Below are 19834 nucleotides of genomic sequence, written 5' to 3'. Positions count from 1 at the left end.
ATTCGACGAAGACGTTACCATGGGGACATTTGGCGGATTCCATTGTAATATATACACATATATATATATATATATATATATATATATATATACATACATGTTTATACAATGTACATATATTTTTATATTTTTTATATAGTTTATATGTATGCATATATGCACGTATGTATGTACCTATGTATCATATCTATGTATCTATGTATGTATGTATGAACATATGTATTCTTGTAGTTTTATACGATATTTTTATACTGTTATATATGTAGTATAGATGTATGTATTTTTTGTAGTTTTTATATGTAGTTTTATAATAAAATTTAGCTGTTCAAATTTATTTTATATATAAAATTTATAATAGCAACCAAGATCCTGCTTGTTGAGGAATTAGCTTTAATTCTCTCTTCGATTTATTTAATGTATACTCGGCTTAATACTAATATATATTGTTTACAATACATGTAGTTTTACATGTGTTCTCGTAAATTGCATACACGTATAGTTTAAAAAATGTAATGGAAGAAAAAAATAATAAAATAAATCTTTGCATACATGTATACAGTGTATATTTATTTTTTTTAATACATTATAAAAATAAGAAAAATGAATTAACTCACACTGCTTTTGTTTATCCATGAGTTATGCGATCTATCCCAGCCACTTGACGTAAACCTTGTCTCCCTTCCTGCGTAGTATTTTCTCCAGAGATACACGTCCGGATGAGTCGCGCGATGCAATTCGTGCTCGTAGAACGCGCCCGCGACCGATTTTCCGTGATAGTCCTCGAGCAGAATTACGAGGACTAGTACGCTACATAAGTTACGGGATTAGTACGCTGCACTTTAACGATCTTAAACATCTCGATGGTCCAATTTGGCGTGTAACCTTTTTCGAAAATTGTCTTGTACTTGCTCACGCGTACCGATTCGCCTACTTTGAATGTTGCTGGACCTGCGATCTTTATCGCACTGTATACTGTATCCAAGAGTCTTTCAGCGATCGCGGGAGTTACGTCAACGAGTCGCATGCCGATAGTGTGATGCTTGCGCGCGTTGTAATCTAACACGTGATAGCGCGTCGACTTGTAAGTGCCGTTGAGCGTAAACATCTTCCACATGTCGTTCTTAAGCGTGCGATTGAATCGCTCGACGATCGATGCCTTCAACACCGTATACGTGGAATAATGATTAACGTTGTGTTTTTTCAAGAGTTTTTGCACATAGGCATTGTAAAATTCCTTTCCTATATCCGTTTGCAAATTTCTCGGGCATCTTCCGCTCTCTCGAATTATCTTAGCGATAGCGTTAGCCGTTTCGCTTCCGATCTTACTCTTGAGCGGTACGGCCCAGGCGTACTTGCTCAACGCATCGATGACGGTAGGTATGTAGTGATGATCTCTGTTGAAACTCGAGTACGGACGCATCTCGACGAGGTCAGCCTGCCACAGATCGTCGTATCCCCGAATTATGACACGTCTTCGCGGAAAATTTCTCCTCGCCGGATGTAATTCCTCAACGAGTCGTCGCCTCTCGGAGCTAACATTTTTTTCAGGTCTATCGGATCGCATGTTTCGACGATGTTTAATAGTAAATAAGATATACAATTTAAAATTGTTTTTTTCCTCACTAACGTTAATCAACTGGCTTGTTTCGTTGATACGCGATTAATTTATAATAATGCCGGCTTTGCGAAGTTCCTCGATGATCGACAGCATCTCGTTGTCGTGAGCGTTGTTACCAGTTCGGTGCGAAGCGTCGAGCAATCGGAGTCGATTCAGTTCGTTGGGATCGTCCCAATGTACGTAATCGATCTTATTGTTTAACTTCATGGCAGTTGGTATATTGCTCACGCCTGCATCCTTTTTACGCCCGCTACTTTCATACATAGATACGAGCGGAGCGATGATGTTAATATACTTGGATCCCCTATTGCCTTTGATGGGATTATGGGCGCTGTGATCATCTCTATGGGCATTTGTCATTAACAATATACTTTTATACGTTTGTTTGTCATCCTCGGTAAAAACCGCGTCATCGGGAAGTCCCTTGAAGATCAATTCGTACAATACTGGTGTACCATTGTATCTCACATTGTCTACGATTATGGAATCATTTTTGTCAACGTCAAATTTCTTGTCACCAAGCATCGCACCACTGTTTTTATCGAAATAAACACCGTATACGCGATCAAATGTATCGTTTTTTCCATTATCATCGAGGAGAGGGTTTACTTACTTTTGCCCTAATGGTCCCAGCTGATTATGCAACGCCTCTCGATCTTGTTGCGTTTGCAGACTCTGTTTGATGGTTGTTTCGAATGACGATTCACTAACGTCTTTTATTTCGAAAACATCTTCCTTTTGCAGGAACAGCGGTGGTTCTTTCGATGAGTCTTTCGATGGTTGTAGACTCGAAACGAGTGAATCTGACGCAGCTTTCAATTCTTTCATTGTACGTCGTTTTTTTTAGACTGCGTTGTTAATTTCAACCATTCAACATCCGTCCAATATGAATCCTTGTCAATAGTAGTAATATCGTTATCGTTGTCGTCATCGCTGTCTTCACGTTTTTGTTTTTTCTTAATATCGAGATCCTTTGCTTCTTTTTCAATCGATTGAGATTCCTCGGTTTTTTCAACAATCTATTTTAGAGGTTCGACGATGGGCTTAAAGCGTTTCTCCAACGCTGTATCTTCAGCTATTTTACCAATTTTTAAAGCGCGATATTTTTTGCGAATCGAATCGCTCGTTTTCGCAATCTGTTTCGTTATTTTCTCGCGATCTTTGGTGTTATCCATGTTGCCTGCTTGACGTATTGACATCGATTATCACATTACAGTGCGAACGTATTAAATTCCTTTCTGTATCGCCCATGATAAGCGGACTGTCCTTATCTATCACTAGAAATCCATACTCGCGCTGCCAACAATCGCGGCATAACGTACAGAATTCATCGTATGACATGTCGATATTCACATGATCGTTGTAAACATGTTTCAAGTTGGTATCATCCTGTTTGAACAGAATCAGCAGGTTCGCATTGTCACGTATCAGATGTTTAGGTATCCTCGCGTACGTTCTCTGACAGAGATAGAAGCAATCGACGTTCGAGTGGCAGCCCATCGAAAAGTATTCTCTTGCTTATCGCACGCAACGTCGTCGAAGACGAAGATCGAATTGGGACATGCCTCGCTCGGTGGAATGACGTCACTGTTGTTGGAGAACGTAAAGTAGCCGATTTCTTCTATCGATGTTAGTAAATTTTCCAAGTATCGATATTTCGGTTGTTGCAGTGATTTTGAGTATACGTACACGTTCTCGAAACGTACACCGTGCGGACTCTCGAGCAAGCTTATGAGAACGTTGGTTTTATCACAATTCGATGGCTCGCAAATGATGGCGCGTATAGTACTCGGTAACATTTCACCGTGCTTGCGCTCCGTCACGATGTCTCCCATCATTCGCGCTCTCTCGTCACAGTTCGCGATGCGTATCGTCAGCGGCTGCCGTTACAAATTTCACACTGCTTTATCTAGGCTTCGATCGAACGCCTATTTATAGGCGCGCGAAACCACGAATCACTCAGTAACAAAAATGTATCTCGCGCTGTCGCATCCCTCCGATATTCGGGATTTGAGCATTGAACAGTTGCAATATATACCGAAGGTCGTACTGTTACGCGTGTGCGGTAATTATATCGATCACGTGTGGGACAAGCTTCCGGAGTATATAAAGGCGGATTTGGAGGTTCAAACCTATCGTCGCTGCGTCGAGCATTATAATCAATCGTGAGATCGAGATCATATAGACGGTCCTGCACCGAAGATAAAGGATTGTGGCCTATGCCAGCAGCGTCAAACGAAGGCTACATTGGAGGTCTGCTCAATCGAGCGATAAACGCGCTTCCTTTCGAACTACATATCCCCGGCTATCAGTTTTGCGGTCCGGGTACTCGGCTGAAAAAGCGATTAGCCAGAGGTGAAACGGGCATAAATCCACTGGACGCGGCGTGCCGTGAACACGACATTGCGTATTCTCAGAGCAACGATCTCACCGACAGACACGCGGCGGACAAGATATTCGCCGAAAAAGCCTTAGGACGCGTCATCGCAAGAGATTCGGCTCTGAGCGAGAAAGCTGCAGCTGCAGCCATTTGGGCAGCGATGAAAGCCAAGACTAAGCTCGGCATGGGGTATGAAGGCGAAGAAAAAAGCCGACAAAAAAAAGAAACGAATACTTCCAACGGAAGTATTCACGAAACGAGGTGGTGTGTTACCGATTTTGCCAATTTTGGGCACTCTCGGGTCCTTAATCGGCGGAACGGCCAGCGTGGCGAAAGCGGTAAACGAAAGGAAAGTCGCGCAACTCGAGGAATTGCAACGTCGCGCGGACAGGGTCTGTATCTCGCTCCGTACAAATACGGACGAGGACTGTATCTCACCCCGTACAAAGGCGGACGAGGCGTAACAGCGAAAAAAAGAAAAAAAAGAAAAAAAACATCAAAGAGACAATAAAAATACCTACGGGTGTAATCACCAACGTACAATTGGACCAGGTGGCGAAGCGTATGCGCGTACTTTAGAGGTGTTTTCATGCGTGACGCATTACCGATTAGCGGCACGCGTCGAAATGAAAATGGTATCGTAAATCTGGACGACACGACGGGTCCCGGTACTCATTGGGTAGCGTACGCAAAGAGAAACAATCGCATTGTGTACTTTGACAGTTTTGGTAATCTTCGACCGCCCAAGGAACTGATACGATATTTCGGAGACGATGCTACGATAGAGTACAATCGAACGTCCTATCAGACGTACGATCAGAGCGTCTGCGGACAGCTGTGCTTGTGGTTTCTTCTCCAAAACGGTCGACGCGCGTGAATTTATAAAGACCGACAAAATGTCGCGGCGTCTCAGTATTCGTCGAACGCTTTTTTCAACATGTCGCTTACGCTGAGCGGCGTTCTTGCGACAAATTACTTTCCAGCCATAGATTTGAGCGACGATGACAAGCTTGGTCTAACAATTTTGGAGACTTATTACACGATACCGAATGTAAACGCTTCGAACAATACATTTTATTTTGGCAAAGACGATGCAGAAATTACGATTCCCGAGGGGTCGTATGAACTGCATGCCATAAATGAATTTTTGAAACGTGAGATTTTACGGAAACGTCCGCGACGCGACGCGCCCGAGGGTAACGCTGGTGACACCGCGCGCGGCGATGACGAGATTGGAGACTACCCAATAGTGCTCCGTGCAAATTACAACACGATGAGATTAAATGCGCCTACAAAATAAACTTTAACAAGTCTCATAACATTGGATCGCTGCTGGGTTTCTCGAGGCGTATACTGCAACCGCGAAGATGGCATGATCGGACGTGTCGATCAACATAATGAACGTAAACATTATCCGTGTAGAGTGCAACGTGACCGCGGGCGCATACAGCAAAGACAAAAGTGTGCACACAATACACGAATTTTCGCCGAGCGTGCCGCTAGAATATAAGATATCGGAAAGGCCGATGCAGATCATTTACCTGCCAGTCATCGTACGGAGTATTACGGAGCTAACGATACGCATTGTTGACCAAAACGGATGATTGCTCGATTTCAGAGAAGAAAAACTCACCGTCAGATTATACGTATGACGGTGACAACGATAACGCGAGCGTGACATTTGAGATGCTCGTGTTGAACGAAGCGAAGCATACACAGAGAGATAACACATCTTTTACAAAGAAAACACCGATCGACTATTCGCTCATCCGGCTGCGTCAAGAAGAGGAAGAAATTTAACGCGTCGAACGTTAAATTTTTACAAACTTTAGGATTCGCGGTGCGCAACTTGTGAAATGATTGATATCCTAAACATCGAAGACGAGCCAATTTTCGACGATCGCATCATTAAAATTGAGATTTATGCGTACAATCCGTTCGCCAATACAACGTCCGGGTACAGCGATGAGATAAGAATACTTATACAGCAACAGGATCTGTACACATTGCCGTACGAAAGCTTTCTATATATCGAGGGAAAACTAACGAAGAACAGAGTTGTCGAGGGATCTAATGTGGTGTTAGGAAATAATTTTGTCGCGTTCCTGTTCGATGAGATTCGATAGCTTGATGGTGTGGAGATTGATCGTGGGCGTAACTAGCACGCTCAAACATTACGTAACATCACCCAACAGAAGCGTGATTCTGAGGAATGCCGATTGGGATGCGCATACTAGCGCGGATGGATATTTTAACTTTTGCGTACTTCTCTACGCACTGTTGGGATTTTGCGAGGATTACAGACGCGTGATAATCAACGCTCGTCACGAGTTGATCTTGATACAATCGCGTAACGACAACAATTGCCTGATGGGAAATTCGGCGTTGGATCCCGTGATCGACTTATTCAAGATACAATGGCGAATGCCGCACGTGTTATTGAGCGAGATAAAAAAACTATCGATGCTGCGCACTTTGGAGAGCGGACAATACTTGAGCATGGCTTTTCGCTCGTGGGATCTGTACGAGTTTCCGCTGTTACAGCGTACAACCAAGCATTCGTGGGCCATCAAGACCGCTACTCAGCTCGAGAAACCGCGATACGTCATCTTTGCTCTGCAAACAGGTCGCAAAAATGTCATGGCTGATGACACGAGCCGATTCGACGACTGCAACTTAACCAACGTGAAACTCTATCTGAACTCAGAATGTTATCCGTACGACGATATGCATCTTGATTTCGACAAAAACAGATGGTCCGTGTTGTATGAAACGTACGCGCGTTTCTGCCAGGGTTACTACGGATACGAGTATCTCGAGCCGAGTCTCACCGTCACGTCTTTTCTACATAACGGTCCATTCGTAATCATCGATTGTTCTCGACAAAACGAATCGGTTAAGAGCGCAACCGTGGACGTGAGATTGGAATTTGAGACTAAGGAGAACGTACCGATGAATACAACCGCGTACTGTCTCATTAGACACGATCGCGTGGTTCACTAGAATCCGTTGACTAATGTTGTACGCAAGATCACCTAAGAGCATCGCTGGCACATGAGAGAGAAAGACAATAAAATCTACGATACATCGAAATCAATCGCAGTCTCGAAAATTGCTCGTCATGGTCGTGCCAACGTTCGTAGATCTGCAAGGTTTTCTCGTTGGAGGACAGTTTGTTGTAAAGGAGTTTGCCGCTCTCAGAAAACGGACCGTTCTCTCTCACTACATTTTCGCAAGCCCTATACCATGGCATTTCCTCGCAAGTGCCGATAAGTCTCGCGCACGCTGGGTGATACGTCATCACCATAGACTGCGATGGGACGACGGAACGATTTCATACAGCAAAGCTAAGAGTTTGATTACAAAGACTGTGCATGGAACGGAAGAAGACGACGACGATGACAGCGATGCTGTCGTATATGTCAAGAGACATGAAAAACGACAATGGCTGTGGAATTTGCTTCTGGATGATGAGCGCGTGTACATCGAGACTCTGGATGCTGATTACGAAGACGTAGATTCTCTAAACAATCTGGACGCTGATAATACTATGCGATGCGGATATCACTATACTAATTGCGCATTACAAAATGTATTCAAATTATTTAATTGGTGGTCATGGTATTCATGGTAGATAACCATGAATAAAATAAATATGATATACGAATTATGTTTTTTATTTCTTTCCCATGAGTTGATAATTCTAACGATCGACGTACCGCTTCTTATCATATAATATAATTATCATATATAACGCCGAGAAGTTTATCTTGCCGGGGTGACTCGCGCGCGTCGAGCAGGAATGTAGGTCAGTGTATCGGTCATCGTTCTTTACAATCAAATTCTATTCGTACATCTACAGTAGCGCTCTTGATGGACTCGTTTTGTCGCGAGCAGTCAAGGACCACAATAGGTCCTTTTGTCAAAAATGTTCCTACGGTGAAAAGCGTTTCGTAACAATCGTATCCGTAATATGATTTACGAAAACGTGCATACATGTCAAATAGGATGGCGTATCTATTTTTGTTAAAATCTAGATTTAAGTACGGATAAAATTCGGAATTTAAATAAAGTTTCACATTGGTCAATTTACAGTCATCGAATATCGTAACATCTTCAGACATGTTATTCTTTTGGCCCGTCTGCAGAGCAAAAATAACATACCGCGGTTTCTCTAGCTGAGTCGACGTTTTTACAGCCCACGAATGTTTGGTTGTACTTTGTAATAAAGGATACTCATATAAATCCCACGAGCGAAAACTCGTGCTCAGATATCGCCTACTTTCCAAAGCTCGCAACAAAGATAGTTTATTGATTTCATTCAACATTACATGAGGCATTCGCCACTGTGAATAATTCTATTTCCGGTTCCATCGTCGAAACTCCCACCATACAGTTGTTGTCGCTGCGCGCTCGTATCAGTATCAATTCGTGACGAGCGTTAACAACCACACGTTTGTAATTTTCGCAAAAGCCAAACAACAGATTGAGTGGTACGCAAAAATTAAAGTATCCTTCCGATATGGTCGATGAAATGTCCCATCCTCCGTTTCGCAAAATTAGCGCCTTGTCGTACGTCAGCGATACATAATTCTTGATTGTACTGATTATTCCAACGTTTTTGTTGCGATCAATCTCCACACCATTGAGTTCGTATCGAATTTCATCAAACATAAATGCTACACAATTGTTTCCAAGAGTTGTCACTGATTCATTATTTTTCTTCTTTATCGTCAATTTTCCTTCGACATAGAGAAAGTTTTCGCATGGCAAGATATATAAATCTTGCTGTTGTATAGGTATTCTTGTTTCATCGTTATGTCCAAACGTCGTGTTTGCGGATTGTACGTGTGAGTCTCAATCTTGATGATCGTCAAAGACCGGCTCACTTCCAATATTTAAAATATCAATCATTTCGAACGATGAATCCTAATGATCTTAAAAATTTAACGTTGGATATGTTGAGTTTCTTTTTACCGTATGATTTAGTACTCTTAGTCGTCGCCTGAAAAATTGTGTCCTTTATTTGTTTCAACACTAGCATTTCATTCAACACTCTTGTTATCGCTGTCGTCTGCGTATATGCAATCTAACGGTGATTTCCTCTCCGTGAAAATCGAGCAATCGGCTGTCTTGATCCACAATGTGTATCGTTAAATCTGTAATGCTCCGTGCGATGATCGGAAGGTAAATGATTTGCGTCGGCGTTTCAGATATTTTATATCCGGCGGCACGCTCGGTGAAAACTCATGTATCGTATGTACGCACTTGTCGTTGCTGTACGCACCAGCGGTCATATTGCATTCTATGCGAATAATATTTACGTTGACGATATTTATCGGTACGTCTGATTTGTGCCATTGTTGCGGCTCTAGCATACGATTCGACGAAAATTCAAGCAGCGGTCCAATGTTGTCAGGTTTGACGAAATTTATTTGATAAGCGCACTTGATCTCGCTCTTCATAGTATTGTTAGCTCGAATAATCAATGAATACTCGTTCCCTTCATCTTCTCTTTCGAGCATCTTCTTTTTCACAACATCGTTGAGAGGATATTGTTGTAATATTGCACGTTTTAAATATCTGCTTATGTCATGCAGTTCGTACGATCCTTCGGGAATGATAATTTTTTTGTCGTCTTGGTCAAAATAAAATTTGTTATTAGACAATGTTACATTCGGTATCGCGTACGTTTCAAAATCTGCCAGACCGAGTTCGTAATCACCATCGCTCAAATCTATGGCTGGAAAGTAGCTTACCGAGAGCAGACTACTCTTACCGGTCAACGTAAACGTTAGTGACATGTTTGATCGAATACTGACTTTATACAACGCAATGTCGGTTCTTAAATTGATTGTCAACTCCCTTCAGAAACTGCAAGCATAATTGTCCACAATTGCTTTGATCATACCGTTGATATGCTGTGCGATTATATTCGATGTATGTCTTTTCTAGATATCGTACCAATTCCTTCGGTGGTCGAAGATTGCAAAACTACCAAAACTATCAAAATAAATAACTCGATCCCCCCTCTTTGCACACAACCTACGCTACCCAATGAGTACCTGGTCCCTCAGCATTATCTAAATTCAAGATACCTTCTCGTTTCGATGTATTCCTGTAGGTAAAGTAGTACGCATAAAAACACCTCTAAAATACGGAATGCGCATACGCATACGCGTTGCCAATTGTTGTAGTTGTAGTACGTTGGTAGTTATACCTTTAGGAATTTTTAACGTCTTTTTGACGTTTTTTTTTTTGAAGAGGACCTCGTCCATGCTTGTACGGAGCGAGATAAAGTCCATGACCTTCCATAGCACGATTATGACGTTTCAATTCTTCTAGTTGACGTTGCACAGCTTTGTTATCGTTCACTGCCTTGGCGACTCCCGCCGTTCCACCAACCAATGGAACCGAGAACTCTCAACAATAGCAGGATAGGTAGGATACCACCGCGTTTCGCTACTGGAAGTATTCTTTTATTCATTGCTTTCTTCATCGGCTTCTTCTTCATTTTCAAACCCATGCCGATTTTTGTTTTGACTTTCATGGCCGCCCAGACAGCTGCGGCGGCAACTCTTTCACCCAGAGTCGAATCTCTCGCGGTGATGCGTTTTCGCACTTTTGCGGCGAGTATATTGTCGGCTATGTGTCGTTTAGTGAGATCGTTGTTTTGTGAGTAAGCTATATCGTGTTCGCGACACGCAGCCTCCAATATATTAATTCCTCGATCGCCTCTAGCCAACCGCTTTTCTAAATGCGTTCCAGGACCGCAAAATTGATATCCGGGGATATGCAATTCGAAAGGAAGCGCATTTATCGCTCGATTTAACAGACTTCTGCCTCTCGCTGACATTCGTCACAATTCTTTATCAACGGTGTCAGACTGTCGATGTATGTGCGTTGCCACGGTTGGTTATAATGTTCAACGCAGCGACGATAGGTTCGAACCTCCAAATTCGTCTTTATATGCTCGGGCAGCTTGTCCCACAAAAGATCTATGCAGTTTTGAAATTCTCATAGTAAAACAACTTTCGGTATATATTGTAACTGTTCGGATATATTCGTTATATTGTAAATATCGCAGCTATCTGACACAATAAGAAACATTTTGATTACTGAGCGGTTTCGCTCCGTACTCCTCTATAAATAGATCCGCTTTTTCTACACCATTTTCAGTTATTGTCGTTGTAAGGAGACAAAATGCAATTCGTGCGACAATCACAGATGATCAGAGTGATTAATTTAGACGACAAAGTACAACTTGAAAGGAAAACATGCAAACATGGAAACATGCTTCCTATTTCTATAGTATCATATGTGGACCGTCAAATTGTGGCAAAACAAACATGTTGATAAATTTGCTGGAGAGTCCACACGGTGTGCGCTTTGAAAACGTGTACATATATTCTAAATCGCTCCAGCAACCGAAATATCGATACTTGGAAAATTTATTAACATCGATAGAAGAAATTGGTTATTTTACATTCTCCAATAATAGCGACGTCATTCCACCGAGCGAAGCGCTTCCGAATTCCATCTTTATCTTTGATGACGTGGCATGTGACAAGCAAGATACAGTAAGAGAGTACTTTGCAATGGGTCGTCACGCTGACGTCGATTGCTTCTATCTTTGTCAGATGTATGCAAAGATACCCAAGTATCTTATACGCGACAACGCAAATCTGTTGATTCTATTTAAACAAGACGATATCAATCTCAAACATGTATATAACGATCACGTAAACACTGATATGTCCTACGAGGATTTCTATAAATTGTGTCGCAATTGTTGGCAACAAAAATATGGTTTCGTAATGATAGAGAAAGATAGCACGCTTGTTAATACGACGACGATACAGAAAAGAATTTAACGATTTTACTATAATGTTGTTAGTTGTTATTGATACGTCGACTAGACAACGTTTACGAACATGGATAATAACGAAGAGATTAGAAATCGCGAGAAGATAGTAAAGCAGATTGCGAAAACGAGCAATTCGATTCGCAAGAAGTATCGCGCCTTAAAAACGGGTAAGATGGAAGAGGATATTGCTTTGGAAAGACAGTTCAAACCGATTGTCGAACCTTTGATTCAAATTGTTGAAAATACCGGCGGTGAAGAACTTAATTATAAGCTGGAGTCTAACGTGACAAGGGAGACAAAACGAAAACGGAAAATTTAGATCGCAAAATTTAGATAATTCACTGATAACTTCTACTCCACGAAAACGATCAAACGCTTTATCGGATGTATCAGTGATGACCTCTATTCCGATTAATGTCACACATCATGCAACACCGTATGAACAGCCTTCGAACAATATTTTACCTGTCGAAGATGTTTTCGAAACTACCAACGAGTCACTGGTGATGTCTGTTCGACGTCAGTTACAAACCTCGGAAGGTCTAGAAACGTTGCAAAATCATTTCGGTCCACTAGGACAAAAGTACATGGGAACTGTTTTAACCGGAAACAAGGATATATATAACGTTTATGGTGTTTATTTCACGATGGATTGATGCTTGGTGATAAGTGTTTTGATGTATGCAAAGATGACAATATATAAACGGGATAAGATACTTGGGAACGGAAGGTCTTTACGAGTTAATTTTTAAAAAAGTACCTGACGATGAATTGTACACTGAAGAAGATAAACAGAAATACAAAGATATTTTGCTACTGACAAACGCGCATAGACATAATCATAATATGCTTAATCCAATTATGGGTAATAAAGGATACAAATACAAGTATGTAATCGCACCCCTTCTATACCAAAGTCGGAAGAGGTATACCACGTGTCATGACACTAAACGATAATGCCATCGATTACGTGCATTGGGATGACCCAAACTTGTAGATCGTCTCCGATTACTCGAGGCTTCGCGCCAAGCTGGACACAACGCTCACGACAACGAGATACAGTCAATTATCGAGGAACTTGTTGAAGCTGATCTCATTATAAATTGAATCGCGTATCAAGGAAATGAGTCATTTAATAAGTGTCGAAATGCCAATCAACAAGTTTGGGACATCACTTGGAAGAAGCGGAGCAGAACCATACTACCAATGGAGTAGATTAGTCAGAAATTACGTGCGTGATAACGCTCTTTGCGTGGTCGCAGCCGACTTTGATGCAAAGTCACGCAAAATTCGACGTGTAGCGTTACCGGTAGATGATGGCGACGTTGTAAACAAACGGTATGTAGAACATAGTGTACAAATTTTAAAGGATCGACAGAACGAAATCGAGAAGAAATTGATTGCGTTCCAAAAGGACGTGCAGATTATTTTAAACGAGCTTCGACAAATGATGATTACTCATCGCACCGAGAGTACGTAGATAAGAATATACACCAAATTTTGTGTTATTTGCGTGTCGTGATGTTCGAAAAGAAGAAAAATTCTGAGAAGCAGTGGCTAGTGGAGGAACTGCCCGCTCCGGCGAGAAGAAATTTTCCACGAAGACGTGTCATAGTATGCGGGTACGATGACCTATGGCAGGCAGATGTAGTCGAAATGCGACCTTATACGCGATTCAACAAAGGTTACCACTATATCCTCACTATTATCGATGTGCTGAACAAGCACGCATGGGCCGTACCGCTCAAGACCAAGAGTAGAGAAGTTGCAAGAGCGATCAAAAAGATAATTCGAGACGATAGAAGATGTCCGAAAAATGCAGATCGACAGAGGAAAGGAATTTTATAATGCAAATGTACAAAAAGTGATAAAGAGATATGATATTAATCACTATTCGACATATTCTGTAATGAAAGCATCAATCGTCGAACGGTTCAATCGCACGTTGAAAAATGACATGTGGAAGATGTTTACTCATAATGGTAATTATAGATGGCTCGACTTGTTACCACGTCTCGTCTCGGCGTATAATACGCGAAAGCATCGAACTATCAGTATGCGACCCATCGATGTTACTCCCGCAATCGCAGACAAACTCTTGACCACAGTGTATAATCACATAAAAATTGCTGCACCCGCACGATTCAAAGTAGGCGATTCGGTACGTGTGAGTAAATTCAAGACAATATTTGAAAAAGGTTATACACCAAATTGGATCACGGAGGTGTTTAAGATCATCAAAGTTCAGAAAACTAATCCCGTGACGTATCTATTGCAAGATTCATGTGGAAAATCAATCGCTGGAGGATTCTACGAATACGAATTGCATCGCGTTGTAAACCCCGACGTGTATCTTGTTGAAAAAGTATTAGGCAACAGGGAGAACGAGGTTTATGTTAATGGTTAGGATTTGATAATTCGCACAATTCATGGATACACAAAAGTAACGTGTTGTAAAATAAATTTAATATAAGTTTCTTTATATATGTATTACAATTTATTATAGAAATAAAATGAATTTTTATTTACAATATATAAATATATATTATACAAAATAAATGAGTTTTTTATTTATAAGATATGTATTATAACGATATTTTATAATGTCCCCATGGCAGTGTGTCGGTAGAGTCGGGTATAATGTATCGCTTATCATCGTACGGACTTAGAGCAATTTTTGTTTCGGATATCGTATATACTTTATGCAATTTTGATCTTATACAAGACTGCTGTGTTATTTCAGTCTCGTCTCGCAAACACTGTGTGTAATCATCAAATGTTATCGATTTTGTTACTATGTTACTCTTGATGCCTTTCACTTTTTTCGTATCATTTTTTCTATCAACACGCAAGGCGTACATTTTTGCTCTAAGCTCTACGAATTCAGTCATAATTGCACCATTGTTTTCGTCCTTCAAACCTGGTATCTTTTTATTAGTAAGTGGAATACCGTATACATTATCAATCGCATAATCACTCGTGTCGAATCTTACAATATCACGTTTCATGATATCGTAGACGTAGTCGCACTCGATGTGATAAATTAAACTATCGGTATCCGTGTACATTACTTTACATTTCTCGCCGTACAATGATGACATATAATCGTAATGAAATTCATACAAACATGTCTTTGATATGTCGAGGATGCACATACCTACATAGATTGGTTTGTCGAACTTCATCTCGAGTTTACGCAATTCGATCGCGATCAAGTTCTTTGAAAAAACGCTTCGACTGTGGAAATTTAGTTTCGCGATCATTGCCTCCGCGCCGCATCTTCCCTCCCATTTTGTTAAAAGTGTAACGTCGACTGCGCACATTCTCCATGATTTTGCCAAAGACCGCGTTGTTCATCAATTTATATAAATTTTTTTCGAAATCATTTTTAGCGAGTGTTCTAAATTTCGTATTGAGTTCGATATACTCCCGGAATCATGAAGATTGCGAAAATTGCAATACGCGATGTATTTTTGTAACGTGAAGACCGTGACGAATACATTGCTGTAGGTTGTGATAATGTATGACATAACGTTTCTTATCGTACAAGGTTGCGAGAAGTTTGTCTTGTCGCTTACCGGATGGTTTATCGCGCGTTGGACAAAATAGTAGGTTATTGTGCGCGTCGTGAAGATGTTCCGGGTACTCTAAATCTACCTCGAGAATGTAACCGATAAGCGAATCCAGTGATGTCGCGTTTACGTTAAAATTGGACACGTCGACGATCCATCGAAAATTTGCGTAAGGCAATGGTTGACACATTGCCCAACCGTACAAATTGTTAACGTCAAAGTACATAAGATACGACGATGGTTTCGATGGATCGTATGACTGCGTGTACTTGTTGTTGGCTCGCGCGTATCGGTTGGAACATTGGGTTCTAATTCAATGGTCTACCACCGCGTATACCGCGTTCGATGAACATGATCATGTCGATGTCGGTGAGCAGTTCGAAATTGACGCGAGTATGCTTCAACATTGCGTCCCACGTAAAACCCGATAGGGTATAATAGTACGCAGGATCGAGTCCATAACTAGCGATGTAACTATCACGAAAATTTTCAAAGATATCAGCCAACAACAAGACGTCAGTCTTGAGATATAAATCATTGTATTTGCCGAGCGTCCGGATGGAGAACCGCTGCCGTTATACGTTGCCGGCGTGTGCGTAATCGCTCTCGGACACGGTGTCACCTGTCAATGAACTGTAAAATGATTCGCGTGATGATAAACATAATTCCTCCAACTTTTCGACGCAGTCAATGTACGGAAAAATATCTTTTCGCGTCAGTAAATTAAAATCTTGTGTCGATAAATTTTGAAACTCGCATTGCAATATTCGTAGCTTATCCTTAGTCAAGAAGGAAGCCAGTTTGTCGAGACTGGTATTGAGAAATTTGAATGAATCAATAAATCGTAATTTAACACAATTTTTCTGATCATTTTTGTCTTCCGTATCTTTGACATTTTTTGTAAACGAAATATATTTTTCTTTTGTTATCGGAAGTAATTCTATTCGTTCTTCATATGCCGTAACTATTTCCGTAATGATAAAATGCGCATCATAGCCGGATAAATTGTGAAAAACTATGGGAATGCAATGCTAGTCTTTGTAATTTAAATTACAATTTGAATGCGCGGGACCTCTAAATCGACCAGTTAGATGGCAATGATCGCGTATCCGCATGTCATCTGGAGCGGTTTTTCGCACACGTGACAGTACGTAGCGTTATTAAATTTTTCCCAATCTTCTCGCGTAAAATTTGTCATAAGGACATTAGCGCACAAAATAGTTTTTACGCGATGCGCTAAACTTCTGAGTTCCTCGGCAAACCATACGACGCAATCCTTATCGCGACGAAACCGATATGTGGATAGTGAGTTATCGTACGAGCAGCGTACATAATAGCCTATGCTGATGGTGTTGATACGCATAGCTTGATGTTTTCGAATATTCATTTTCCGTCTTCTCCAGGGTGTATTCCAAGTCCACGTACACGATAAACGGAACTCGTTCTTTCCTGTTATAATTGTTGAAACTGAACCACTTGTTGTCCTCACTCGGTAATCTGATGGCACAGTCGTTCATCTTTGTACAGTCTATAATGTGAGCCTCCAATTTTTCACTCATGCTAAAATAGTGTAAACATCTGCAAGAAACATAATTATTTTTTTATTATTTTTATTTATTATTTTTATTAGTTTTTTTAAACGAGTATAAAATATTTCTCAACTTATTAAAATATGTATACTTACCGGTCACAAAAAAATTTCCTGTGTTCTTTTTTGTTGAGTTGCGAGCCTATGAGGCGGGACAGATTCTTAATCCACACGAAATGTCCCGCGTTATCATCCCGCGGATCCTGCACGTATAGCAGATTGACATACTTTTCCTTCTTCGTATTGGTAAGACGTGTCGGAAGGATCGAAAGTTCTTTCTTCTTTTCGATGCAGTATACATTTATGGATATGTTGTTGAGAAATTCAAACTTTTTAATTTGTTCCAACGTCATCGGAAACTTAATGTTTTGAAAATTGAGTACTGATCTATAATGTGGATACGAGGATTCTCGTTCAGTGTTTCTTTCAATTGGATGCAGAGCCGCGATCACTGACCATGCAAAACACGCATTGTCCGTAGACTGTACGTTGATCACCGCTCTCTTCATCATAATTTCCCGCGGTAACTGAATGTAACATCCTGCAGAAGATTGTGTTTGTTTATATTAACAGTCAAATCAGGAGACACAGTAGTGTCTCGGGTGTCAAGTCAACCGAGAACACTGCCGTGTGACTTTACGCGAGTCGTCGAGGTTCGAGCATCTGAAATTATCGAATCTCAATAATGGCTATACTGATCAAGTTCTAAGTAGGCTTGATCGATAGCTTGAGTCCGACTTGCATAATAAAAGTATTTTTATTTTTCTGCTACATGCCCTACAAGTAGAGATATTGCTACACAAAGTTCGATTTGGAAATTTTTATTTTAAGAAACGTCATTATCGTCGCCTTTGTACGGCTGCAATGTCTGTCACGAGATGTCATTATTAATCTTATCGATCCAGCGGATTATCAGACTGATAAGTTAGGGTTATTGTAAAATCTAACAAATCAATGTTCGCTGGGTCCTGCAGTGACCCTGATTTATCGGCCTGATTTATCCGCTGGATCGATAAAATTGATTGATGTAAACATGGTAGTGTTTTTGGTTAGATCTCTCAGGTATCAATATAATAATAAATACGCGAATATTAAAATTAAAAAGGAAACATTAGCAGTATTAATAAATTGCATACTACTATTATTCTTTTTCTGCACGTCCGAGTGGTAGCCAACGATGTTGACGTTCGCGGCGAGTTTGACAATTTGTAATAATTTCGGAGTGTAACTCATGTTTGTGTCTATACTTTGCAGGTAAGTTCTATTTTTCATTTTATCAGAGAACAAAGATATTATTCTTTTATTCAATCTTATCTACATACTCTTATTATGTCACTCTGGAAAAATCAGTTCCAAATCGAATAAAAATGAAAATTTGTCAATTAAAAAAATAACATATCTAGAGAACTATACATATATTATAATTTTGAATCATATTTCTAATTAACTATTTATTATTAGACAATTACATACACACACACATATATATATATATATATATATATATAATTGCAAAATTTACAAAGAATTTAAAGATTGACATTTGATAATTTCCAACTTATATTGATCTTAAACTATTTAATAACAATATATATATATATATGTTTGTATATATACACATTGTTTGATCGGATTGCATGGATGATTATTTAAATTTATTATTTCTTCCAATATATATATATATATATAGAATATAAATAATAAGATTACATGTTTATTTATTAGGTATATATATATATATATATATATATATATATATATATATACATATATATATATATACACTATAAAATTACCTTTTTTTTAAAAAAAGGTAAAAAAAGGGTGTCAAATATAGTGGATATTGCCAACTCAAATGATTGTGTAAAATTTATATAAAAGATTTGATATCAATAATTGGCGCCAAGTTATAAAGTCTTACATTATATATAGTCTTACAAACATGAAACTACAAGTCCGTTTTAGTCAAATTATATATTTCAATCGTATAAAAGATTTGATAAACCACTGTTTTAAAAAAATAAAACTCAAGTAGTAGTTTCTTTAATTTAAAAATAATAAAAACCAAATTATATGTATATCTTTCTATCCATTAAAAATTTCTTTTTCTAACCCAAGTGATAGTAATTATTTAGCTTTAAAATATTTTTATATCACAAAATTGCTTTACTCAATTTACGTTTTTATTACAAAGAATTATAAAGTAACAGTATAAAATAAATGATAAAATTTTACTTTTTATTTAAATAAAAAAAATTTTTATGTAAAATCACTTGGTGCTGCTTAGATCACACGAAAATGCAAAACTAATGATGAGATTATTTGAATGTTACAAATAAAGGCAAAATTTATTATTTAATATGATTAAATTATAATTACATACACACACACACACACACACACACACACACACACACACACACACACACACACACACACATCTTATTCATATTCTTTTTAGAGGTATGAGCAGCGCCAAGTGTTTTTACATAAAAATTTTTTTTATTTAAATAAAATTTTATAATTTATTTTATACTGTTACTTTATAATTCTTTGTAATAAAAATGTAAATTGAGTAAAGCAATTTTGTGATATAAAAATATTTTAAAGCTAAATAATTACTACCACTTGGGTTAGAAAAAGAAGTTTTTAATGGATAGAAAGATATATAATTTGGTTTTTATTATGTTTAAATTAAAGAAACTACTACTTGAGTTTTATTTTTTTAAAACAGTGGTTTATCAAATCTTTTATACGATTGAAATATATAATTTGACTAAAATGGACTTGTAGTTTCATGTTTGTAAGA

At 39.2% G+C, this 19834-nt stretch overlaps 3 protein-coding genes and 1 pseudogene across 3 annotated transcripts; 2 read left to right on the top strand and 2 right to left on the bottom strand.

The window, feature by feature from the left end:
- Nucleotides 1–9269: 9269 nt before the first annotated feature.
- Nucleotides 9270–11516, bottom strand: LOC148937183 (uncharacterized). The gene has a single exon (XM_089073858.1). The coding sequence runs from the start codon at nucleotides 10852–10854 to the stop codon at nucleotides 10363–10365; it is 492 nt and encodes a 163-aa protein (XP_088929984.1). The 5' UTR covers nucleotides 10855–11516; the 3' UTR covers nucleotides 9270–10362.
- Nucleotides 11517–11564: 48 nt separating this feature from the next.
- Nucleotides 11565–13017, top strand: LOC148937182 (uncharacterized; annotated as a pseudogene).
- A 904-nt stretch (nucleotides 13018–13921) lies between these two features.
- Nucleotides 13922–14272, top strand: LOC148937181 (uncharacterized). Its single transcript, XM_089074146.1, has one exon. The coding sequence runs from the start codon at nucleotides 13922–13924 to the stop codon at nucleotides 14270–14272; it is 351 nt and encodes a 116-aa protein (XP_088930272.1).
- Nucleotides 14273–14364: 92 nt separating this feature from the next.
- Nucleotides 14365–18488, bottom strand: LOC148937180 (uncharacterized). Its single transcript, XM_089073857.1, has 2 exons — nucleotides 17122–18488; nucleotides 14365–17015 (listed from the first exon to the last, which is right to left on the bottom strand). The coding sequence occupies exons 1-2, from the start codon at nucleotides 17535–17537 to the stop codon at nucleotides 16748–16750; spliced, it is 684 nt and encodes a 227-aa protein (XP_088929983.1). The 5' UTR covers nucleotides 17538–18488; the 3' UTR covers nucleotides 14365–16747.
- Nucleotides 18489–19834: the final 1346 nt, after the last annotated feature.

This window comes from Pogonomyrmex barbatus, unplaced genomic scaffold, assembly GCF_055798465.1.
Source record: "Pogonomyrmex barbatus isolate J1 unplaced genomic scaffold, ASM5579846v1 scaffold16, whole genome shotgun sequence".
Lineage (NCBI taxonomy): Eukaryota > Metazoa > Arthropoda > Insecta > Hymenoptera > Formicidae > Pogonomyrmex > Pogonomyrmex barbatus.
This window is presented reverse-complemented; position numbering and strand designations above follow the sequence as displayed.